This window comes from Leptonychotes weddellii, chromosome 1 (genome assembly GCF_054177405.1).
Source record: "Leptonychotes weddellii isolate Sample4059 chromosome 1, ASM5417740v2, whole genome shotgun sequence".
In the NCBI taxonomy this organism is placed as follows: domain Eukaryota; kingdom Metazoa; phylum Chordata; class Mammalia; order Carnivora; family Phocidae; genus Leptonychotes; species Leptonychotes weddellii.
The window spans coordinates 57,084,933-57,112,146 of record NC_138369.1 but is presented as its reverse complement, the minus strand read 5'-3'; the positions used below and the strand labels follow the sequence as shown (position 1 = coordinate 57,112,146).

The window sequence follows — 27,214 nt, the reverse complement described above, 5'->3', positions numbered from 1 at the left end:
AGGGGCTTGAACCCATGACCCTGAAATCAAGTGTAGCATGCTCTTCTGACTGAGCCAGCCATGCACCCCTAAAAGCACTTTTAAAAAGCAGCTTCTAATATGTATCAAGAACCATGAAAGTGTTCATAAAGTAATCTATAGTAGGCAAAAGCTAAATATACTTGGTAACACAAGAAAAAAGAAAAAGCAATCTGAATGAACATTCCCCAACAATGGGGGAATTGTTAAGTACGGAATACTCACTTAAAAGAAATGTTATATAGTCAACTAAAAGCAATGTAAATGAATTCTATATGAAAATATAGAAAACCACTTGTCATAAAGCATATATGAAGAAAAAAGAATATAAAATTCTTCACAAGTTTTGATACTTATTACAAAAGTATATAATCTTTTTTTTTTTTAGAAAAAGGACAGAACTAGAACAAAATTGTTAGGTAGTAGTGCTAAGCCTTTGGTTTTCCAAATTTTCTATGTTATGGTCTTGTTTTATCACCTTAGATACAAGAGGTCTGAATATTTTCAAAGTTGTTGAACACGTGGCCAAGTTTCTGTCCTTTTATACTGTCATAAGCATATTATAAAATTAAATATTTTCATTTTATATCCTAAGCAACCCAGGAGAAGAGGTTGGGGGGGTGAAATGTGTGATTTGGGACCTGAAATTAAAGCTCCATATAATGTGCTGCCTTGACATCTGGTAAAAGAAGGTGGGCTTCTAATGAGCTAAGTGTAAGATCCCCTCCCCAGTCTGCTTCGAAGGATAAGGTCCCTTACCCCAACAACCCTGCTTATCAACTGGACCAGGCAAAGTTCCTGCTCAGCCTTGAGCAGCAGGTTTCAGCTCCCCACCAGCCCTCAGAATTATTCAAATGAGTCAATCACCCTCGCAAGGAAACCAAGGGGCACCTCACTCTCTTGATACTACAAAGCCTGTTTCCCACAGCCACTGTTTATTGACTCTCTTCCTGAGTGCAGCCCCATGTGACATGTAGCGTCCTCCTCCCTGCAGCTCTGCGTGTACGTGACTAACAAACTGCTGTCAGTCTCAGCAGTCCAGTGTCAGGTGTTCAGCATCTGCATAACCCTAGAGTGGGAATGCTTCCCTCACCAACAGGGTGAGCACAGGCATTATGACAGAGTTAAAAGTGAATTCAGTTCTACATACTGACTTTGAGATACTTAAAAGAAATTTATGTAAAACATCTATAGGAAGCTTGAAACTTCTATCTAGGGGCTTAAGACTAGCATGGATATACTTTAGAAAATATTATAGGTGGGGGGTGCCTGGCTGGCTCAGTCAGTAGAGCGTATGATTCTTGATCTCAGGGTTGTGGGTTTGAGCCCCACAATGGATGTAGATATTACTTAAAAATAAAATCTTTAGGGGGTACCTGGGTGGCTCAGTTAAGCATCCCACTCTTGATTTCAGCTCAGGTCATGATCTCAGGGTCATGAGAGCGAGTCCTGCGCTGGGCTCTACACTCAGTGTGGCGTTTGCTTGTCCCTCTCCCTTCCCCTCTGCCCCTCCCCTGACTCACGTGCTCTCTCTCTCTCAAATAAATAAAATCTTAAAAAAAGTCTTTAGGAGCACCTGGCTGGCTCAGTCAGTAGAGCACGCAACTCTCAATCTCAGGGTTGTTGAATTCAAGCCCCACAGTGGGTGTGGAGCCTACTTAAAATAAAATAAAATAAAATAAATAAATAAAATATTTAAAAAAAAACACAAAAAACTAAAAGGAAAATATAACAGGTGAGAAGTGGAGATGAGACTAACTAGTAAGAGAACTCAAGAACAAGGTCCTGGGAAGTAGAAGGAAGGCAGAAAAGAAGTCAGAGACACAGCCTGACCTGACAGTTGGGGAAGAATGAGGAAACCACTAGGGAAGCTAAGGATGTAAGTAAAGGTGGAAATGATCAACTGTTTCAAGTGACAAGAAAACAAGTAAGGCAAGAAATAAGAAATGAGCACTGATTTGAGAATTAGCAGAGTTTCCGTAAGATGACTAGATGAGCAATATCTGACTAGAGTAGTTTGAAAGCAAATGGGAAATGGGGTTGTGAGCAAAATTAGTCCTTCAAGAACCATAGCAGTGAATCTACATGTACAAAGATTAGGTCATTTAATTTGTAACATGGAAACTATTATTAAACCAATCTTCATTATATTGTTCCTTAGGTTGTATGTGGTATAAATCCTGAGTTTCACATATCATTTGTAAAGATCTAGAGGTCTGTTGTTAAGGGTGGACCTATGTCTTAACCAAAGAACAGAAACGTATTTCCCAAAGCTAACCTAGCACACAACCCCCTACTTTTTCAAAGTTCCCATTAAGCCATTTGGCTTGTATGAAAGACCTACTGTAGGTTTACACTGTGGAAAGAAATCAGAAGAGGATTTTCGCTTTCACAAAACAAGTGAAAACAACGTAAAGCGTTTGCTCTGCAGCCAGCCATTATGGAAGCAGCGCGCAGCCCAAGCGGCGAGACTGGTGCTGCTCAGCTCCTTCCCAGAGAACCACATTCAGTTCAGGCCACCAGAGCTTTGAACTATGTGAGCATCTACATTTTATCTCAACTTAGTTTGTGTATCCAACAGCACGATGTGTTCTATGGTATCAGAAAGGCCTAAAAGAGGTTATTTTTTGGGTCTGGAAATGCTAAGAAGTTTTTACAAATAAATTAGTGGTAATTGCTTCTTTGCTTTGTGCCATTTCAGCTTACAAAAGGTTTCACAGAACAAACTACTTTCCATTAGTGGGGGAAACCTGTACACCAAACAAAAGCAAACGCTACTCTGTTTCTGTTCCCTTCTGTACAAAACTGTAAATCATTTAATAAAAACGAAAGACAAAATACCTGTTCCATAACTTCAGGTGCCATCCAGCAAGGAGTTCCAACAAAGGTCTTTCTCACTTTATTTCGGGTAATATCACCACCAGTTGCTAAAAAAGCACTAACCCCAAAGTCTGAAATAGATATAAGAGCAAGGTATTAGAAGTACAGTAACTAACGTAGGTGGACAGGAAAATAATATAGTCCTACATACAAACAACATGACATTTTCTCTTCTTTCCTTTGAAATTCTTGACTAAATTAAGACATACCTTAACAGGTCCTTCATTCCACTCTCCACCCTCACACATCACCATCTTAACAGATTTTTCCTCCTTGCTCCAGTCCATTCTATTAGCATCCTTCCATACTAAAAATCTGTGCCCATTACACAATAACTCCTTATTCTCCTTCTCCCCAGTCACTGGCAACCATCATTCTAACTTCCTGCCTCTATGATTTTGAATACTCTAAGGACCTCATATATAAGTAAAATCATACAGTGTTTGTTTTTTGTAGCTGGGTTATTTTACTTAGCATAATGTCCTCGATGTTTATCCATTTTGTAGCATATTACAGAATTTCCTTCCTTTATAGGCTGAATAATATCCCGTTGTATGTATATACCACATTTTGTGTATTCTTTCATCTGTTAATGGACAACTTGGGTTGCTTTCCCATTTTAGCCATGGAGAATATGCTGCTGTGAAAATGGGTGTCCTCATAATATGAGTCCTTCCTCTCAGTTCTTTGGAATTCTATACCCAGGAGTGGAATTGTTGGATTACACAGTAGTTTTGTTTTTCATTCTTTGAGGAACTGTCATACTATTTTCCACAGTAGCTGTACCATTTTATATTGTCACCAACAGTGAACGAAGATTCCAATTTCTTCACATCCTCTGTATTTTCTAGTTTTGCGGCATTTTTTGTTAGCAGCCTGATGGATGCAAGGTGGGATCTCACTGTAGTTCTGATTTGCATTTCCCTAATGATTAGTGATGTTGAACATCTTTTCATGTGCTTATTAGCAATTTGTATGTCCTCTCTGGAGAAATGTCTACTTAAGGCCATATTCTAAAAAATTCAGTTTATTTAAACTAAAAACAAAACCAGTTCACCCATTTTTCCTATCCCCCACCCCTGTCTCTGGCAACCACCAATCTGTTCTCTGTATCTATGAGCTTAGTGTCTAATATGTATATTAGATTCCATATATAAGAAAGATTATACAGTATTGTCTTTCTCTGTCTTATTACACATAACACAAAGCCCTCAAGGTCTATCCATGCTGTCACAAATGGCAAGATTTCATTATTTGTTATGACTGAATGATATTCCACTTTTGCATACACCACAATTTTTCTATCCATTCTGAGACCTGTATCAATGAGCTTACTATCTACGTTTCCTTCTAGGAGCTTTATGGTTTCAGGTCTTATAGTTAAGTCTTTAATCTATTTTGAGTTAATTTTTATCTGTGGTGTAAGAGAGTGATCCGATCCTGCTTCTCTTTTGCATGTGGCTGTCCAATTTTCCCAATACCGTCCTATTATATTCTTTGCTATTGTAAATAATAATGCAATGAACATGCATATTTCTTCTTGAGTTAGTATTTTCATTTTCCTCAGATAAATACCCAGAAGTGGAATTACTAGGTCATAGACAGTTCTACTTTTAATTTTCTGAGGAAGCTCCATAATGTTTTCCACTGGCTGAACCAATTTACATTCCCACCACCAGTGCACAAGGGTTCTGGTTTTTCCACATCCTGGCCAATGCTTGTTGTTTCCAGTCTTTTTGATAATAACCATTCTAACAGGTGTGAGACAATATCTTGGTGTGTGAGGCTCTGATTTGCATTTCCCTAGTAACTAAGGACACAGCATCTTCAATTTATCTGTTGGCAATCTGTATGTCTTCTTTGGAAAAATGTCTATTCAGATCTTCTACCCATTTCTTAATCAGATTATTCAGTTTCTGATACTGAGTTGTACAAATTCTTTATGTATTTTGGATATTAGTCCCTTACCAGATATATAATTTGCAAATATCTTCTCCCATTCAGTAGGATGCCTTTTCATTTTGTTGATTTCCTTTGCTGTGCAGATTTTTAGTTTAATATTCCTATTTGTTCATTTTTGCCTTAGTTGCTTTTGGCGTCAGATTCAAAAAATCATCACCAAGACCTATATCAAGGAGGCTGCCATCCATGTTTTCTAGGTGTTTTATGGTTTCATGTCTTTTTTTTTTTTTAAAAAGATTTTATTTGAAAAAAAGAGAGAGAAAGAGAGCATGAGCAGGGGGAGGGGCAGAGGGAGAAGGAGGCTCCTCGCTGAGCAGGGAGACCGATGAGGGACTCGATCCCAGGACCCCGGGATCATGACCTGAGCCAAAGGCAGATGCTTAACCGACTGAGCCACCCAGGCGCCCCTATGGTTTCGTGTCTTATGTTCAAGTCCTTAATTCGAGGTAATCAAGTTATTTTTGCATATGAGGTTAAGATGGTACTCTAGCTTCATTCTTGCACATGTGGCTGTTTAATTTTCCCAACACCATTTACTGAAGAGACTATCCTTTCCCTACTGTATACTCTTGACTCCTTTAGGATAAATTAATTGCCCATGTGTGTGTGGGTTTATTTCTGGGCTTTCTATTCTGTACCATTGATCTATACGTCCATTTTTATGCCAGTATCACACTGTTTAATTATTACAGCTTTACAATATACTTTGAAATCAGAGAGCATGATGCCTCCAGCTTTGTTCTTTCTCAACACTGCTTTAGCTATATGAGGTTTTCTATGGTTCCACACAAATTTTAGGATTGTTTTATTTCTCTGAAAAATGCCATTATAATTTTGATAGAAATTACACTGAATCTGTATATTGTTGTAGTATAGACATTTTAACAATATAAACTCTTCCAATTCATAAACACTGAATATCTTTCTATTTATGTCTTCAACATCTTTAATGTCTTGTAGTTCTTTTACCTCTTCGGTTAAATTTATTACTAGGTATTTTTACTTTTTTGATGCAACTGTAAATAGGATTATTTTCTTAATTTTTGTTTTTTTAAAGATTTTATTTATTTATTTGACAGAGAGAGACACAGCGAGAGAGGGAACACAAGCAGGGGGAGTGGGAGAGGGAGAAGCAGGCTTCCCGCAGAGCAGGGAGCCTGATGTGGGGCTCGATCCCAGGACCCTGGGATCATGACCTGAGCCAAAGGCAGACGCTTAACGACTGAGCCACCCAGGCGCCCCTATTTTCTTAATTTCTAATAGTTCATTACTAATGCACAGCAATGCAACAGATTTGCATGTACTGATTTTGTATCCTGCAACTTTACTAAATTTGATCATTCTAACAGTTTTCTGATGGAGGTATAAAGTTGTTTGAGATTTTATTTCTTGGGGTAGGCATTTATCACTATGAACTTCTCTTTTAGAACTGCTTCTGTTGGGGTGCCTGGGTGGTTCAGTTGGTTAAGCATCTGCCTTCAGCTCAGGTCATGATCCTGGGATTGAGCCCCATGTCGGGCTCCCTGTTCAGCGGGGAGCCTGCTTCTGCCTCTCCCCGCTAATTTGTCCTCTTTCATACTCTCTCTCAAATAAATAAGTAAAATCTTAAAAAAAAAAAAAAAAGAACTGCTTTTGTTTTCAGAACCAAGAGACTCGTGATTCAGGTGGGGGAAAGAACTGCTTTTGCTGCATCCAATAAATGTGGTATATTACATTTCCATGTTCATTTGTCACAAGGTATTTTTTAGTTTCTTCACTGACCCATTGGTTGTTCAGTAGCATGATGTTTAATCTCCACATATTTGTAAATTTTCCCATTTTCTTCACATAAATTTCTAGTTTCCAACCAAGCATGGTTGGAAAAAATGCTTGATCTGATTCCAGGCCTCTTAAATTTATTAAGACTTATTTTGTGGCCTAACATATGATCTGTCCTGAAAAATGTTCCATGTGTACTCGAGAAGAATGTGTATTCTGTTGCTTTGGGATGGAATGTTTTGTAAATGTACATTAAGTCTATCTCTGGCCTAATGTATCATTTAAGGCTGATATTTCCTTCTTGATTTTGTTTGATCTATCCACTGATTTAAGTGGTGGTATTAAAGCCCCCTACTCCTATTGTTATTACTGTCTATTTCTCCCTTTAGGTCTATTAATATTTACTTTATATAATTAGATGCTTCTAATGTTGGGTGCATAAATATTTACAGATGTTTTATTCTTTTTTCAGATTGACCCCTCTATCATTACATAATGCCCTTCTTCATCTCTTATTATGATCTTTGTTCTAAAGTCTACTTTGTCTGATATATCTACTTCACTTGCGATTTTTGTCATTTTGAGTCTTCTCTCCTTCTTTCCCAGTCCATCAAGCTAAAGGTCTGTCAATTTTGGTGATCTTTCCAAAGAATCACCTCTCTACTGCTTTTCTATTCTCTATTTCCTTTATCTCTTCTCTAAATTTTATTATTTTCTTCCTTCTGCTAGAGTTGGGTTTAGTTTCTTTTTCTAGTTCCTTAAGTTGTAAAGTAAGATTGTTGGTTTGCTATCTTATTTTTTAAATAAAGTGTCTTTAGCTATAAATTTGCCCCTTAGCAATACTTTTGCTATGTCCCGTAAGTTTTGATATATCGTGATTTTGTTTTCATTCATCTCTAAGTATTTTTTAATTTCCTTTGTGAAGCTTTCCTTTTTCCATTGGTTGTTTGTGTGTTGTTTAATTTCTGCATATCTGTGAAATTTCTAGTGTTCTGCTATTGATTTCTCACTATCCACAGTGGTCAGAGAAAGTGTTTTGTATAATATCTTTTAAAATCTATTGGGACAGGTGCCTGGGTGGCTCAGTCGTAAGCGTCCGCCTTTGGCTCAGGTCATGATCTCAAGGTCCTGGGATTGAGTCCCACATCGGGCTCCCTGCTCAGCTGGAAGCCTGCTTCTCCCTCTCCCACTCCCCCTGCTTGTGTTCCCTCTCTCGCTGTGTCTCCCTCTGTCAAATAAATTTAAAAATCTTTAAAAAAATGAAATAAAATCTATTGGGACTTGGGGTACCTGGGTGGCCCAGTTGGTTAAGCAGCCAACTCTAGGTTTCAGCTCAGGGCTCCATGCTCAGGAGAAGTCTGCTTGAGGATTCTCTCTCCCTGTCCCTCTCCCCCTCCCCCCAACCCTGCTAACACGCACTGTCTAAAATAAATAAATAAATCTTAATAAAATAAAATCTCCTGGGACTTAATATGTGGTCTAACATGGTCTACCCCAGAAAATGCCCTGTGTGCACTTAAGAAGAATGTATATCCTGATCCTGTTGAGTTCTGTGTGTCTGTTAGCTCTATGTGGTGTACTGTATAGTATTAAGTCTTTCATCTCCTTATCTCTTGCCTTTTTTATCCATTATTGTGAATGGAGTATTGAAGTCTCCAACTGCTAATGTGGAGCTATCTATTTCTCCCTTCAGTTCTGTCAGTATTTCCTTCATATATTTTGTTGGTATGTTATTATGTGTGCAAATATTTATCACTGTTATATCTTTTTGCTGTACTGAACCTTTTGTTAATAGGTAAAGTCCTTATTTGTTTTATAACCCTTTTGGCTTAAAGTTTATTTTCTCTGATATTAGAATAGCCACCTCTATTCTCTTGGTTACTATTTGCATGGAATATCCTTTTCCTATCCTTTTACTTTCAATGTATTTGTGTCTGGGATCTAAAATGAGTCCCTTATAGACAGCATACAGTTGGATTAAGTATTTTTATCTGTTCTGCCAATCTCTGTCTTTTGATTGGAGAGTTAATCCATTTACATTTGAAGCAATTACCGATAAAGGACTGACTTCTGTCATTGTCCTATTTGTTTTCCATATGTCTTATAGCTTTATTGTCCCTCATTTCCTGCACTGCTTTTCTGTTCAGTTGACATTTTGTTGTGAAATGCTTAATTTTTTTCTCATTTCCTTTTGTTTATATTCTGTAACTATTTTGTTTTTGGTTACCATAGAGATTACATTTAACATTTTAGTTACAACATTCTAATATGAATTTATACCAGCCTAGGGGCGCCTGGCTGGCTCAGTCAGTAGAGCATGCAACCCTTGATCTTGGGGTTATGAGTTCGAGCCTCATGTTGGGGACAGAGATTACTTAATTAAAAAAGAAAAAAAATTTAAAAAAAATCTTGAATTTATACCAGCCTAACTTCAATAACACAAAATCTCTTCTTTACAGCACTATTCCCACCCCTGTTGGTTACTGCCACAAAATTATATCTTAACATACTGTGTGCCCCAAAATATGAACTGATAATTCTTTTAAATACACTGGTCTCTTAAGTAAAAACATGTTTTGGATTCACAAACCAGTTAACAGTAATATTAACTTTTAGACCACTGGTTTTAGTAACGTATCATGTAGAAAAAAAAAGTGAAGTCACAAACCACAGTTACAATAATACTAGCTTTTATATTTGCCCATGTATTTACCTTTATGAGATCTTTACTTCATACTGCATCAAGTTACTGTCCAGTGTCCTTTCATTCAAACTTGGTGGGACTTCTGTGAAAATTTCTTGCAGGTAGTTCTATCAGAAACAAATTTCTTCAGCTTTTGTTTATCTGGCAATGTCTTTGATTTATCCCTTACTTTGAAGGATAGTTTTACCAGATGTAGGATTCTTGATTGACAAAATTTTTTCTTTTACCACTTTGAATATATTGGCCTCCTGCCTTCTGGCCTCTGAAGTTTCTGATGAGACATCTGCTGACAGCCATACTGAGGATCCCTTGTAGGTGGTGAGTCACTTCTATCTTCCTGCTTTCAAGATTTGTTTTCTTTGACTTTCATAAGTTTGACTATAATGTGTCTCCGTGTAGGTCTCTTAGAGTTCATCTTACTTGGAGATCACTAAGCTTCTTGGATATTTATATTCATGTTTCCCATCAAGTTTGAAAAGTTTACAGCCATTATTTATTCAAATATTCTCTGCCCATTTCTCTCTCCTCCTGGAACTTCCCACATGTGTGTTGGTCTGCTTCATGATGTTAAACAGGTCCCTTGAGCTCTGTTCACTTATCTTAAGAAATCTTTGTCCTTCCTGTTCCTTAGACACTATAATTTCCATTTTCCTGCCTTCAAATTCATCAATTCTTTTTTCAGCCAGTTCAAATCTGCATTTGCATTTGAATCCTTCTAGTGGGCTTTTCATTTCGTAATATAAGCTACTGTACTTTTCAGCTCCAGAATTTTTTTGTTCTTTTGGTTCTTTCTCCTTATTCGTAGCTCTGTTTTATCCACACATTGTTTTCTTGAGTTTATTCACATCTTCCTTTAGTTTTGTCTAGTAGATCTACCGTCAGGGCTTTTTCAGTGACAGTTTCTATCATTTATTTCCTTTGAATGGATTATACTTTACTGTTTCATTTAATGCCTTGTGATTTTATTTGTTGAAAACAGGACATTTGAGTGTAATGACGTAGTTATTCTGGAAATCAGATTATCTCCCTTTCCCAAGGTTTGTTGTTGTTTTATTTTGGTTGTTATAGACTATCTCTGTGTAAAGCAGCAGTCTGAAGTATAAACAAGCTCTTCTCAGGACTTTTCTGCACCTTTTCCTGGCATGTGCATTTTCCAATTTTCCCCACCAATGTAGTTGTTTTTTAATGTCTGGCTCCAAAAATGGGAAGAGAAAAACAAAGGGAAGGAAAAAAAGGTGCTGCTCCTTTAAGTCCTTGAAAGTCATCTGGAGGGGAGGGGGCGCCACAACAATGGTGGTCTGCCTCTTTATCTGCACCAATGTGATCAGAAGCAGCAATCAGTGATCAGAGCACAGATGCACGATATCTGGAAGACGGTCCATTTTGCCCACTGTGGGTCCCACAAGCTGTTGTGCAAGGTGCTCCAAAAACAGGTGCACAGCTGCCTGCCAGCAGGCTGATGGCTAGGGGTGAGGCAGCTCTGAAATGGACTGAAATTAACCACCATTTACCTTCCAAACCTTCCCCTAGAACTTAAAAACCTTCCAAGGAACTGCAGAATTATAAAACCGTTACATCAGACAGATTCTGCTGGTTCAGTTGTCTAGATGTGGAGAGATTCGTGATGTTTCCTACTTCACCATCTTCCCAGAATCCTTTCCTACTTCACCATCTTCCCAGAATCCTCTCTTCTTTAGTTTTTTACCACTTGGTTTTACCTTTCTAAACAATACAGAGTAATTGTGCTTGGTTTTGAACCTATATAAATGAAATTATATGATATATATTCTATTTCAACTGTTTTCTTTCACCTTATCTTTGTATAACTTACTAATGCTTTTGAATGTAGTTGTAGTTCTATCCATATTCATCACTGTATAGTATTCCAATGCATAAATTAACCACAATTTATTTATATTTATCCAGTCTACTACTGAAGGGTACTGGGACTGTTTCAAACTTTCAATGCTTATGAGCACTGCAGCACACGTAAGCATGATCTTCTGTAGGCCATATACCTAGAAGCCAAAGTTTTAGGGTATGCATACTTCGACTTAATACAGTGTTTGTACTAATTTATTCTCCCACCATTGGAATATGAGATTTCTTCCTTGCTTTACAATCACACTAACAACAGTAGTGTCAGATGTTTTTGCCAAGTCAGCCAGTATAACTTGGTATCCTAATGTTATTTTACAGGCATACCTCGTTTTTTAATACTTCTCCTTACTATGCTTCACAAATACTGTGTTTTTTTAACAAACTAAAGGTCTATGGCAACCCTGCATTGAGCAAGTCTATTGGCACAATTTTTCCAACAATATTTGCTTACTTCTTGTCTCTGTCAATATTTTAATAATCCCTGCAATATTTCGAAGTTTTTCATTATCATTGTATTTGCTATGGTGATCTGTGATTAGTGATTTTTTTTTTTTTTAAAGATTTTTATTTATTTGACAGAGAGAGATACAGCGAGAGAGGGAACACAAGCAGGGGGAGTGGAGAGGGAGAAGCAGGCCTCCTGCCGAGCAGGGAGCCCGATGCGGGGCTCGATCCCAGGACCCTGAGATCATGACCTGAGCCGAAGGCAGACGCTCAACGACTGAGCCACCCAGGCGCCCTGTGATTAGTGATTTTTTATGTTACTATTGTAATTGTTTTGGGGGCACCACAAACCAGGTCCTTATAAGATGTAGAAATTATTGGGCGCCTGGGTGGCTCAGTTGGTTAAGCGACTGCCTTCGGCTCAGGTCATGATCCCGGAGTCCTGGGTTCGAGTCCCACATCGGGCTCCCGGCTCGGCGGAGAGCCTGCTTCTCCCTCTGACCCTATCCCCTCTCATGCTGTTTCTCTCTCTCTCTCTCTCAAATAAATAAATAAATAAAATCTTTAAAAAAAAAAAAAAGATGTAGAAATTATTCAATAAATGTTGTGTTTTGAATGCTCCACTGACCAGCCATCTCTCGCCCTCTCCTCAGGCCTCCCTATTCCTTAAGACACAACAATATTTAAATTAGGCCAACTAAAAACCCTACAAGGGCCTCTAAGTGTTCATGTGAAAGGGAGAGTCACACAGTCTCTCTCTTTAAATCAAAAGCTGGAAATGATTAGCTCAGTAAGGAAGGCATGTTGAAAGCCAAAATGGGCAAAAAGCTAGGTCTCTCGTACCAGTTAGGGAAGTTGTGAATGCAAAGGAAAAGTGCTCGAAGGAAATTAAAAGTGCTACTCCAGGGAACACACAATAAGAAAAGCAAAACAGCCTAACTGCTGATATGAAGAAAGTCTTCGTGGTCTGGATAGAAGATCAAAGCAGCCCCATCATTCCTTTATGCCAAAGGCTAATCCAGAGCAAGACCCTAACTCTCTTCAATTATAGGAAGGCTGAGAGAGGTGAGGAAGCTGCAGAAGAAAAGCTCGAAGCTAGTAGAGGTTGGTTCATGAGGTTTAAGGAAAGAAGCCGTCTCCATAACATCAGAGTGCACGGTGGAGCAGCAAGTACTGATGTGGATGGAAGCTGCAACAAGTTCTCCAGAAGTTCGAGCTCAGTTAATTCCTAAAGGTGGCTACACTGAACAATAGATTTTCAGTGTAGACAAAACAGACTTCTCTAGTGGAAGAAGATGCCATCTTGGACTATTAGCTAGAGAGGTCAATACCTAGCTTCAAAGCATCAAAGGACAAGCTGATTCTCTTGTTGGGAGCTAATACAGCTGGTGACTTTTTAAGTTGAAACCAATGATCATTTACCAGTCCACAAATGGTAGGGCCCTTAAGAATGATGCTCAATCTACTCTTCTTGTGCTCTGTAAATGGAAGAATAAAGCCTGGATGATAGCACATCTGTTTACAACAAGGTTTACTAAATATTTTAAGCCCACTGTTGAGACCTACTGCTGAGAAATAGGCTATAGTACAGTATAAACATAACTTTTATACACACTGGGAAACCAACAAATTCATTTGATTTGCCTTATTGCAATATTTGCTTTACTGTGGTCATCTGGACCAAAACCCACAATATCTGCAAGGCATGCCTATAATATAGGCATTTAACTGATTACTAGTGAGGTTGAACACCTTTTATTACATTTATGTTTTGATGTCTTCATTTCGGAAGTCTTCTGCCTTTTTTTTTTGAGGATTTTATTTATTTATTTGAGAGAGAGAGTGCACAAGAGGGGGTAGAGTCAGAGGGAGAAGCAGACTCCCTACTGAGCAGGAAGCCCGATGTGGGACTCGATCCGGGAACTCCAGGATCATGACCTGAGCCAAAGGCAGTCGCTTAACCAACTGAGCCACCCAGATGCCCATCTTCTGCCCATTTTTAATCTGATTTTTTTTTTTAAGATTTTATTTATTTATTTGACAGAGAGAGCACAAGCAGGGGGAGTGGCAAGCAGACAGAGAGGGAGAAGCAGGCTCCCCGCAGCGTAGGGGGAGCCTGATGTGGGACTTGATTCCAGGACCTCGGGATCATGACCTGAGCCGAAGGCAGTCACTTACCCAACTGAGCCACCCAGGCATCCTTATCTGATTTTTCTTAATGAGTTCTTTATGTATTCTAAATTTCAGCCTTATATCAGTTATTTCATGCTACAAATATCTTGTCTACTATGTGGTTTGCCTTTTTGCTAATTAATGGTGATAAAACATTTGTTCCTCTTTCAATAGATAAAAGCGATGAATTTTAAAGGGGTTAAATTTATCAATATTTTCTTTTCTGTTGAAGCATTATGTGGCTCCACTAAAGTATTTCCTTAGGTTGGGACATGAAGGAAGATGTGCACCTAAATTATCCTCTAAAGCTGAAGAAATAATTTAGGGTCTGGGTGATCATCTTCCTCCTGCCAAACACCTGACTGTCCCAGCAGTGTGGGACCAAGCTGAGGCCTCAGTTGAGTGGCTTGCTCAACAATCCTGCGGTACAACCACTCTGGAGTCTCAACCTGGAGGAGGAGTATTTCACCAGCATGGACAGACACCTCTGGCAGGCCCTGGACTCCAGCTCTTATCTCTTTAGCTCTGAATCTGCCAAAAGTGCACTTCCACCTCTCAGATGCCTCCTGCTCACTGGCAAACACCCCAGTCACCCCAGGACAGAAGCAGCTCTGTATCACCCCTCTACAGCACATTCATTCATAAACAGTGAGGTTTCGCGACTACCTCTCCTTCAAAGGAAAGCACAGAATGCTATGATATGAGAACCCATAGAAGATGACTCCATGGGGGTCAGGAGTGATAACTGGAAGGTAATGACTAATGGACAGAAAAATGACTGAGATAAAAAATGAAGGATGAATAGTGGAGGATATCTTGAGAGTCAGCAGGGATGTGCCAACATAGGCTGCTTGACTAGAGACAGTCCAGGGACTAGAAGAGAAAACTGGCTCTGAAAACACAGAAGATAAGTAAGGTGGTTCTATTGACCATTAAATCAAAATAAAAAGAAATACTAATCATTACCTGCAATCTGTACTGAGCCATCTTCTCCAAGAAGAATATTTCCAGCTTTCACATCTCTTGAAGAAAAAAAAGAGTTACATATTAAAAAACATCTATTCTTTGGAGTCACATAATTTAAACAACTGTTTAGTGTATTCACACAACACTGGCAATATTTAAATACTCTATTTTACATTAAAGAGTATTAAGGTCAATAGTAAAAATTTTTTAAATTTTAGTCACTTGTACCAGAATCTAAATATTATAAACAGAAAGCTACAATAACAGATAGCTTTTTACTGTAAAATCCAGAAAACCCAAGATGATTAAATACTTGACTGGGATAACAGTGGCCAAAGAATGTGACCCTCACCTACCATCACCTAATTCTACTTTTTGAAATATGTTGATTTTTTTTTCACACCATAATACATGATCAAAATTTTTTAATGGTCAGTATACGGTTAAAAACAGGGACTATTTTATGCCTGAGGCATAAAGATAGATATAAATTATTCAAAGATATTTGTATTTTTACTGGTAACTATCTATTTATAATTCAAACAGGATATGCACACCTTCTTGTTATAAAAACCTAAACATCACTGAAAAGCCCAAAGTCCCTTTGACCACCATTGTCAAGTCTAGTATTTTCTTTCTTTCTTTTTTTTTTTTTTTTAAGATTTTATTTATTTGACAGAGAGAGACACAGCGAGAGAGGGAACACAAGCAGGAGGAGTGGGAGAGGGAGAAGCAGGCTTCCCGCCGAGCACGGAGCCCGATGCGGGGCTCGATCCCAGGACCCTGGGATCATGACCTGAGCCGAAGGCAGACGCTTAGCGACTAAGCCACCCAGGCGCCTCAAGTCTAGTATTTTCTTCAAAGTTTTCAACTATTACCAGTCTAGTCAATAGAATATGTTCCTGTGACATATCTGGGTTTTTCTTCCAACATAAATGATATGACATTATCCATTCAAATCTACAACTTGTTTTTCTCATGTAACAATGTGTTAGAAGTATCTGGCAAAATTTAAAATCCTTAAATCTTATGAGTAGCAAAATCACTTCTTAATGACCCAGAGAAACCCCCACAATGTACAAGGGGGTCCTACAGCATTGTTCGTAATAATAAACCAGAAGTGGTAACAACTCAGGCCAACAATAGCAAAAAGGCTGAACTAATTTTGTTATAGTCATAAAAATGGAATAAGGTCAATCAACATGTTATGCCTCGAAATATCGTCTAATACATCCTACTAAGTGAACAAATCAAATAAGAGGATAGTGCATTTTGTAGGACACCATTAATGCAAAACACACACACACACCTTTTCCATATACACCAAATGAGAGCAATAAATGGTTCCTTCTGTGGAAAGGAATGGAATTGGAGTCAAGGGAAAAAATGTTTGAATATCTTGTGGAAATGCAATCATGTATTTATTTTGTAATTAAAAATAAATATATAATTAAATAAACAAAAGAGAGCCAGTCTTTGAAGCTAGGCTAGTTCATGAAGGAAAGCTTTGTCACAAAAAGGAACCAGTGAAAAGCACAACACTTCATCCTTTTCCCTGTCCCTGCCTTCTCCTGCATCTTTAGATATAACCATTCCTTGGGAAAAAAATCAACAATAGTTTCACAACTGTGTGTAGCAGCTTCACCAAACCATAGTATATAATAATTTTCCTGAATGCATACTTTAGCATAAGGAAATCATGCTACTGAGTACTCTTCACTGCTTATGAATCTAAGCAATTTACAGGACATTCTCCCAGAGGCTGACTTAGAGTGGAGGCACGCTAAGTCTGCTCTACCAATATAAAGTCTCTGACTCCAGATACTATGAACAGGAGAAAACTGAGGACCTTCCCTTCCCTTGAAGACAAAAACCATCCAAGTGAGTCAACCATGAACCTTCAACTGCCTTTTAAGCTCATCTGGAATGACATCTAAAACTCAAAATGTATAGTTTAGTCACTTCCTCATTTGTGTTTCGGCAGCACAGTGTTAGCACAGACCACAAAAATATGATGATATTCTTGGGGCTGTGTCTTTCACCAGGAGCTAAGATCTGGACCTGTACCTTAATAGATTTCTGTATCACCTGCACTTACTTAGCATTATGATTAGTACACAGAAGGCATCTCTCAGATATTCATCAAGTAGATTTAAATAACTAAACAATCTCCCTCAAATCCTCTTCCAGAGATAAGTGGAGTATTAAATTAATAAATGAATGAATAAATGATAAATAAATAAATCCAACTAAATACCAAAATACAACTTGACTATTCCCTTCCCACCATCCCAAACCCCAACTCCCACCTCCTAACTCTGTTCTAAATAATCGGGTCATAAACTAATACACCCCCAGTCAAACAAGACAACCTAACTATTCAACAACAGGAGATCAGTTAAACTGTGGTATATCTATATCAGGAAATACTATGAATAGAATGAATATATGAGATAATATGGAAAAATCACCAAATATATTCTTAAGTGAGATAATACTATGTAGGTATGTTGCCGTTGTCTTTTTTTTAAGCAGAAGAAAGAAGAATCTACATATATTATGTTTATATTGGCATAAGTTCTCTCTCAAAGGAGTCACAAGAAAATGGCAAGAAGTGGTTCCCTTTAGACCAGGGTACTAGAGGTTCAGGAAAGGAAGAAGACTTTTTAAAGAATACTTTATTGTTTAGAACAGTTTTAGATTTACACAGAAAATGAGAAGATAGTGCAGAGGAGTTCCCTACACCTTACAGTTTCCGCTATTATTACTATCTTATATTTGTATGGTACTTTTACCACATTTAATGAGACCAGTATTGATGCATTAATAAAGTCTGCACTTTACTCAGATTTTTTAAAGTTTTTACCTAATGTCTTTTTTCTGTCCCAGGATTCCATTCAGGATTCCACATTAAATTTTTGTCTCCTTAGGTTCCTCTTGTCTGTGACAGTTTCTTTGACTTTCCTTGTTTTTAATGACCTTGACAGTTTTGAGGAGTAATGGTCAAGTATTTTATAGGATGCTCCTCTAATGGAATTTTCCTCATGATTAGACTGGTGTTATGAATTTTTGGAAGGAAAACCACAGAAGTAAAGTGCCATTTTCATCACGTCATATCGAGAGTACATAGTATCAAAATGATTTAGCACAGCTGATACTGACAGGATTTGTTTATTATCATATACCATTTTGTGCTTTTTCAGTTTTTAAGCCACATATATGTATTACCTATTCAAATGTTTCATAAGTTTTGTCTTTTGTTTTTGGGTTTTTGTTTTTTTTTCAAAGATTTTATTTATTTATTTGACAGAGAGAGAGATAGTGAGAGCAGGAACACAAGCAGGGGGAGTGGGAGAGGGAGAAGCAGGCTTCCTGCCGAGCAGGGAGCCCAATGTGAGACTTGATCCCAGGACCCCGGGATCATGACCCAAGCCGAAGGCAGACGCTTAACGACTGAGCCACCCAGGCGCCCTAAGTTTTGTCTTTTGTAAGACAAGAGAGAGTAATCCATTTTCAGTAGAGCTTGCACTTTGGGTGACTACTTTTCCTGATCAAATCCTCAGATAACCAATTCCTGTTTCCCATTTGAAACCAAGGTGCGGGGGCTCCTGGATGGCTCAGTTGGTTAAGCGTCCAACTCTTGATTTTGCCTCAGGTCATGATCTCAGGGTCATGAGATCAAGCCCCACATTGGGCTCCATGCTCAGCAGGGAGTCTGCTTGAGATTCTCTCCCTCTGATCCTCCCCCCACTCACACTTGCATGCTCTTGTTCTCTCTCTTAAATAAATAAATCTTAAAGGAAAAGAAAGAAACCAAAGTGCAATCTGTAGAACAGCTTCCAGGAATAAAAGCAGAGGAGTATCATTAAGCTAAATGGCTCACTGGACAATCAAACACACCAGTCTATCCTCCTACCCAACAGGACAACTGACCTTTCAAGGAAAAGATTTGTAACTAAATATCTGGAAATCAAAAGAGTCCTTAAGAACCCTTTTTTACTCTGCCACAAAGAATATCAAGCAACCCAGCAGTCCCAATAGTTAAATCCACCATCCACTCTTAAATAGGAACAGTGAGTTTTGTTTTTCACAGCTTAATGCCATTTCTCACGTGTCCCTATTGCACCAAAGTTACAAATTCCTTGTAAAATTAAAAGGAATATCATAGACATGCTTGACTTTTTCATTAGCACGTTACTGCCCATGACATTTTTATGACTCATCAATAGGCAGAGTTTGTGGAAAACTTGAAAAAGGTCAAGACCAGCAATGAATCAAAATGAAAGTTGGAAAATACACTACACTTAGGCATCTTAAACTAACGAGCCAACGTTTGTTAGAGCTGACCTCTTTAACGGGAAAACTATTGGAGTAGGTAGATACAGAGAGAAAAGGAGAAGTCTAATTCAGAGACCTGTTCGCCCCAGTTAAAACCTCCAAAGCCTAGAGGGTCAGTGGGGAACATAGTGAAGATGGAGGAAAATTATCTGACCCGATCCACCAGGCTAACACACAAATGGGCTGGAAATAAAGATGAGGAGTGGAGAAAGCTACTAAATAGGTCCAGTTGCTTCCCAGTAAGACCACCACCTGCTGAAGTCTCAGCGTAACTCACAGCTAAGAGTTGTTGCTGCTGAAGAGTAAGCAGGGGTTCTCAGTCTTGGCTGCATTAGAATCACTTGGGGAGCTTTTAAAAGCCCCAATGCAAATGCCCCATCTCAGACCCAACTAACTGAATTTCTTGCAATGGATCCAGGAATCAGTATTTACTGACATGTCCCAGGTGATTCCAATATGCAGCCAAGGATGAGAGTTTGATTTAAAGTGTGAGATAGAGAATCCATTCCAGCAACATGGCAAACAGTCTTTCATCACTACTGCCCAGGACTTTGCTGCAAAACCCATCATTCCCCTGCTACAAAGAAATGCTGGATAAATTAGGAAGGGAAATTGTCACGTAGCTGAACATGAAATAAAGACAAGGAAATCCTCAAGTTTCAGAAATGAAAGGGACACTTAAGACCCAGAGCAGTAAGCCTTGGGAGAGAGAAGACAAATGGCTAGGCACTTCAGGTTTTAAAACCCACCCCTAAACAGAAAACATGGCACTGGACTAGTTTAAGGTTGAGAGTAGAATTGAGACCCCTTCATAAAATCAGGACCCTAGAAAAAAATGAGCCACAGTGAAAGATATTCTTAGCAAAAGTAAGCTAGTGTAGCCATATTAAAATAAGATGTAATTGTCTTTAATATAAAAGCATTTCTAGGAATGAAAAGGACCATTATATAATTTAAAAAAGAGGAATAATTCACCAGGAAGATAAGAATCCTAAAGGGGTTGTTGGACTGTAGGGCTCCTTCTCATAACCTCTGGCTTCCACTGTTCTGACAGGAATAATCAATCATATCGCTACTGTCTTACCTTGTTCTGTTCAGGCTGCTCTAACAAAAATACCACAGACTGGGTGGCTTAAACAACCAACATTTATTTGTCACAGTTCTGGGGGCTGGGAAGTCCAAGATCAAGGCAATGGCAGATTTGGGGTCTGGTGGGGATCCACTTCCTGGTTCACAGGTGTAGGGGTGCTGACAACACAGACTCCATCTTTAGCCCCCCATTTTTGTCCATGCCTGCACAACGACCTCCCTCGGAGCCACGTGTTCCAGACCGTGTGGAGGTTAATGCACGCCCTGACCGGATGTGGGAAGGCTCGTTCTGATCTTCCCTAAAGTAACGCACACAGAAGGTGCCCCTTTAGATAGCTACCGTTCGATACCACCCCTATGCCCCTCACACTATAAAAACTGTGGTTTAAGATCTGGACTAGATGGAGAATGGGGCCAGAGAATAGTTGCATAGCTGCCTGGATTGTCAGTCCATACAATCCCCCTATCAGTAAGTTACCCCAAATAAAACCGTGTAAACAGTATGGAGCGGTGTGTGTTGTTTTTCGGTCTCAAGGTGCCTTCTCAGTGTGGAGGATACATTACTGACACTCTTCCACCTTCTGACAAAGGTGACCATCTTTTCCCTATGTCTTCGCATGGCAGAAGGAGCAAGGAAGTTCTCTGGGGTCTCTTTTATAAGGACAGGCCCATTCATAAGGGCGGACCACCCTTATGACTTAAATCACATTCCAAAGGCCCCCACCTCTCCAAATACCGGCACAATGCTGATTAGGTTTCAACATATGAATTCTAAGGAGACACAAACAATTAGTCTTTCCCACTCCCCCTACATGATGAGTTGTTTTCCAAATCTTACTGCTTTCAAGATACTCTGTTTAGGTTTCAACAGTGTAACTACAGTGTGGTCTACTCACAGATCCCTTTGTATTCGTCCTCATCATGGTTCATGATTTGGAAGTTTTGGGCCCTTATTTCTTCCAGCATTTTTTCTGGCTTTTTTACTCATTTAGCTAAACGAGGGCTGATGTATATTCAAAGTAGATGTTACGGTCATACAAAACTGAGCAGAGACTGAATTTTTGCCTGAACTTGATACGAATCTCTTCATTGCTTTCTAAAAAAGACAGTGACCTTAATGTGTATTCTGGGTTAATTTCCTTTAACTATATACAGTCTGTATATATAAAGTTTTAGGATAAAGAACATACTTTTATCTGTGTTCTGAAGTGAAGATTTCGACTTTTAAAATAGGGACTGGATATATTAAATAAAAGACAACACAGAGGATATTTAAAGAAAATGACCCCAGTGACAGATCTAAATTCTACTGAGTTAGTAACTAAAAAATGTAACTGATATTAAACTAATGTGTACCCAGCTTCATGGATTAGCACAATCTTTCTTTCCTAGCAGGTTTTAGAAGCACACTGCCTAAATTTGGGCCCAGCTATGTCACTAGGTGGGTGACTTTTGGCTAATTACTTACCTCTCTTTGCGTTGGTTTCCTCATCTGTAAAATGGGGATGAGAGAGTACTTACCTCATAAAGTAACTGTAAAGATTAAATGAGCTAACATACAGGATGCACTTAGAATACTATATGGCACTCACGTTTCAGTGAATGCTTGTTATTATCTACACCAGAGGTCAACAAACATTTTCTTAAAGGGCCAGAGAGTAAATATTTTAGGCTTTGTGGGCCAGACACTCTCTGTCACCATTACTTTGTTTTCATAGTGCTTTAAAGCAGCCACAGAGAATCTGTAAATGAATGGGCATGACTGTTTCGTTGTTGCTTTTACAAAAAACAGACATCAGGCTGGATTTAACTTGTGGGTTTGTCAATCCCTGATGATCTACATGGCTGCAGAAGATTGTTTTTTTTCTCTCATATAATAGTCTAGGCATAAGTGACATCAGTCCAGCATGGTGACTCCACAGAATCAGGGACTCAGGCTCCTTCTATTTTATTGTTCTAACATCCCTAAGTTCTTGTTACGTAGTCCAAGATGGCTTATCACCACATCCACATTTCAATGGAAGGAAGGAAAGGGGAAATAGAGGTTATGCCACTTTGTATTAGCAGTGGTTCTCGGGACATTTGGCAATGTCTGGAGACATCTTTGGTTGTCACACTGATGGGGGAGGAGCTACTGACATGCAATGGGTAGAAGCCAGGGATGTTGCTAAATATATCCTACAATGCACAGAACAGCCCCTGCAACAAAGCACTGTCCAGCCCAAATGTCAGTAGGGCTGGGGGTTGATAAAACCTGTTAAGGGAACAACTTTGAAGTAGTATATACATTTTTGTTCTCATCATAGTGGCTAGAAAAAAATTCACACAGTTGTATCTGATCCTCATGGGAGGCTATGAAATGTCGCCTTTCTTCTGGATGGTCATATGCCCGGTAAAAATGTCATGTTTTCATAATTCAAAAAGAAGAGGAGACACGCTAGGGGCCAATTAGCAGTTTCTGGCACATTTTTTTTCTCGAAGATTGCCTGAACGTGAAATCAGAACTGAGGTAGTAACTGAATTATGTTTATTGCTAGTATCAAGGTATGTATCCATAGGGTTACCACTATCCAGAGGATGGGAATCCTGTTTTTCAGGGCACCTTTTCCTTTTCACAGTGCAGGAAATATATTCCCCAATGTTTACTCTTTGGTCATGCCCTTTTTCAGTCATCTGTTAACACATTATTTTAACTAGGTATGAAACAAATGGATATAATTTGAGATGAAAAATCCTATTGTCTGAAGAATATGCCTTCAATGTTTCCAAGATTTCTAGTTTATATATTATTCCTTAGAGTCAACTGTTCTGCTTCATTACCATAAGAGGAGTTCATTTTTCTTTGTTAAGATGTAAGCTGGTTGGAAAATTTAGACAACTAGAAAGCATTATTTATTTTTTCCTAGAGTAAGATACCTTTTATAAATGGGCTGATTTCACTGATATAATTTCTTTAAAATGGTGCTATTCTCAGAATAACCTAATTAAAAGTTTGTATGTATGTGTGTGTGATGGGGGTGGGGAGATACCTTGCTTTTTTTCCCCTCCATATTCTGATTATTCCTTAAAACCTCAGTTTTAGCACTTGATAGTTGTCTGATCTTTTTTTTTTTAAAGATTTTATTTATTTATCTGAGAGAAAGAGAGACCACAGAGAGCAAGAGAGCAAGAGAGAGAGCACAAGCAGGGGGAGCAGGCAGAGGGAGAAGCAGGGGGAGGGTGGGGGGATGGGTTAGCCTGGTGTTGGGTATTAAAGAGGGCACATATTGAATGGAGCACTGGGAGTTATACGCAAACAATGAATCATGGAACACTGTATCAAAAACTAATGATGTAATGTATGGTGATTAACATAACATAATAAAATTAAATTAAAAAAAAAAAGGCAGGGAGAGCAGGCAGAGGGAAAAGCAGGCTCCTGCTGAGCAAGGAGCCCGATGTGGGTGGGACTCGATCCCAGGACCCTGGGATCACAACCCGAGCCGAAGGCAGACACTTAACCAACTAAGGCACCCAGGCGTCCCAGTTGCCTGATCTTTAATCAGTTACTTTTCTGGGTCTTTGCTTATCTATTTGCTGAAGGATTAGGGTTAAGTAGGTGATTTTTTTTTTTTTAAACTGAGGTATTAACTGACAAAGTTGTAAGATATTTAAAATGTTACAATGTGATGGTCTGATATATGTATACTCTGGGAAAGGATTCTCGCCATCGAGTTAATTAACACATCTGTCACCTCACATATTTACTTTTTGGTGAGAACATTTAAGTTCTACTCTCTTAGCAGAACTTATTCATCTTATAACTGAGTTTGTACCCTTTTACCAATGTCTCCCTATTTCCCCGACCCCCCAGTCCCCGGACACCACTTTTCTACTGTTTCTATGAATTCAACTTTTTTTTTAGATTCTACTTATAAGTGATACCATACGGTATTTGTCTTTCTCTGTCTGGCTTAATTCACTTAGCATAATGCCTTACAGGTTCATCCATGTTGTCACAAACTGCAAGATTTCCTTCTTTTTTTTAACAGCTGAATAATAATAATCTACATCTTTATCTATTTACCCATTGATGGATACTTAGGTCGTTTTCATAGGTTGGCTCTGAGACAGTGATTTCACACTTCCTTTGGGTATATACCCAGAAGTGGAATTGCTGGATCCTATGGTAATTCTATTTTTAATTTTTTTAGGAACTTCCATAGTTTCCCACAGTGGCTGCACTAGTTTACATTGCCACCATCAGTGCACTAAAGTTCCCTTTTCTCCACATCCTTATCCAAAATCTGTTACCTCTGTCTTTTTGAAAACAGATATCCTAACAGATGTGAGACGGTATCTTAGTGTGGTCCTGACTACATTTACCCAAGGATTAGTGATGTACTTCTTCTTGTGTATCGTTTTTTTGGGAAAATGTCTAGTTGGAGCCTTTGCCCATTTTTAGTTAGGTTATTTATGGTTTTTTGTCTCTAAGTTGTAGGAGTTCCTTGTATATTTTTGGATATTAATCCCTTATTGGATAATGTGGTTTGCAAATATTTTCTCCCATTCCATAGGTTGCCTTTTTATTTTGTTGATGGTCTGCTTTGCCATGAAGAAGCTTTTCAGTTTGGTGTAGTCCCAGTTGTTTAATTTTTCTTTTCTTGCCCCTGCTATTAGTGTCACATCCAAAACATCTGTATTTCAGGTATTTCTATTCTGATCTTTTTACTTACTTCCTTCTGCTAACTTTTGGCCTTAGTTTGTTATTTTTTTTTCTAGTTCCTTAAAGGTAGGTGATTTTTAAGATTACAATTTTGTTGTATCTTCCACCTTTTTTCTGCCTTGATTTTAACTGAGTATTTTACATGATTCCGTTTTCCTCTCCTCTCAGCATGTCAATTCTTTTTTCCTTTTTTAGTGGCTGCCCTAGAGTTTGCTATAAACCTTTACATTAATCCAAGTCCACTTTCAAAGAGCACTATACGACTTCTCTGAGTTTTCTTTTAATCCAACATATCCTGGACTGGGGACTAGCATCAAGAGGCATAGATGAAAAACAAACAAAAACAAAAACAAAATGAAAAAAAACACCCTCCAAGCCTGTTCTCTGTGGCCAAAGGAGCAAGAAAGGGGCAACCTCGCAGCACAGACCTAGCAAAGGACCCCATAGCTGGAGTTACAGGCTGGCCCACTATGCCAGAACCAGAGGTTTAAATGAAGAACCAAATGGGAAACTCCATTCTCCACCCCACATCCACTGCAGCAGGTAGGCCCATACTGCCCACACCAGCAGCACCAACAGTCCGGCCATTAACTCCCAGCCTGCTACCCAGCTGCAGAGAACAACCCAGGCCCAGCACTTCCCGGCCCTCCACACAGTGGCAAAGGACAACCCAGGCGCAGTGTCTCCCAACTCTCTACCCAGCAGCAAAAGGTGGCTCCGACAAATGCCTTCATCCCCACAGGCAATACCATCAGAGAATGAATGGGAGCCCCACTGGCACCAAGAGGCCTGGACCACACAGGAGACCCACAAAAGTGCTCACAGACCCACAGGTACAGCATCTATCTCCCACCTTCCACCTAGCAGCACCAGGCCTGGGGACGTGCACTTTTGCTCTCAATGGCCGTATCAGCAGGGATTGAGTAGAGAGCCCCAGCAGTGCCAGGTGAACAAAACAAAACAGAACAGCACTGTAGGGGCCCTAAAACTCAAACTGTCACATGAACTACAGCCCACCAAAGTAGACCGAGACTTGTATACTAAACCCAAACAGTGTAAATACCTGCTAATATATATATTTAAATGGGATCAAGAGTCTCTTAACATATATCCAAAATATCCAGGATACAATTAAAAAATCACTCCTCATACCAAGAACCAAAAAGAACTTTAATAAGAGAAGACAATTAACTGACATCAACACTGAGATGAATCAGATCTTGGAATTATCTGACAAAAATTTTATTTTTTTTTTAAGATTTTATTTATTTAGGGGCGCCCGGGTAGCTCAGTTGGTTAAGCGACTGCCTTCGGCTCAGGTCATGATCCTGGACTCCCGGGATCGAGTCCCGCATCGGGCTCCCTGCTCAGCAGGGAGTCTGCTTCTCCCTCTGACCCTCCCCCCTCTCATGTGCTTGCTCTCTCTCATTCTCTCTCTCTCAAATAAATAAATAAAATCTTTAAAAAAAAAAAAGATTTTATGTATTTATTTGTCAGAGAGAGAGAGAGAGAGAGCACAGGCACAGGAAGCCACAGGCAGAGGGAGAAGCAGGCTCCCCGCTGAGCAAGGAGCCCAGTGCGGGACTCGATCCCAGCACCCAGGGATCATGACCTGAGCCAAAGGCAGCTGCTTAACCGACTGAGCCACCCCGGCGTCCCTGAAAAGAATTTTAAAGCAGCCACTATAAAAAGGCTTCAACAGGTCTGTTCTTTCTCTTGCCACTCCACACTTTGTTGTAGTTTGAGTTTTTCTCACTCTTTCTGGGCTATAAAGTTCTTTCCAGGCTATCTTGTTACAAGCTGAGTCTTGAGCATCACCTCCCACTGGACCCCGAAGATCTAGGAGGAGCTTCGGTCTGTGACTAGGCCTCCAAAGGATTCGCCAAAGCAGCTTTACCCAACATGGGCCCCGGGATCATCTCAGATGCTCAGTGAAGAGAATTCCCAGGAAGGCTCAGGTGCCTCTCAAACTATCTCCGAAGTATTAACAAAGAACCTTGGTAAATTGACTCTCGACTCTAGTATCAAACTCCCTTCCCCTCTACCAGAATATCCACCCTAACAGCAGAACAGAGAGAAGAAACCACAGGGGCTGAATGAGTGCATCCTTAGTAGTTACGGGAGGAGGCCTGGAGTAAGGATTGTGTTAACTGCTCAGAAAGAAAGGATGGCAAGGATGATTCGAATGATTCAATACCAGCGCTACCTCAACCCGGAGTCCCAGCTTCAAAAAGATCTACAGCAGAAGGAAACTGAGGAGGGTGAATCAAGAGTGGAAAGATTTCGATGTCGCTGTC

At 39.3% G+C, this 27,214-nt stretch overlaps 1 protein-coding gene across 1 annotated transcript in view; it reads right to left on the bottom strand.

Annotated features, from left to right (window-relative positions):
• OXSR1 (oxidative stress responsive kinase 1) overlaps window positions 1–27,214 on the bottom strand; it is an 89,235-nt gene that overhangs the window by 30,694 nt on the left and 31,327 nt on the right. Inside the window, exons 5-6 of the mRNA XM_081821383.1 lie at window positions 14,786–14,841; window positions 2,860–2,969 (exon numbers count right to left, since the gene is read on the bottom strand). Coding sequence (XP_081677509.1) covers window positions 2,860–2,969; window positions 14,786–14,841 — 166 coding nt within the window. The remainder of the gene's footprint in view (window positions 1–2,859; window positions 2,970–14,785; window positions 14,842–27,214) is intronic.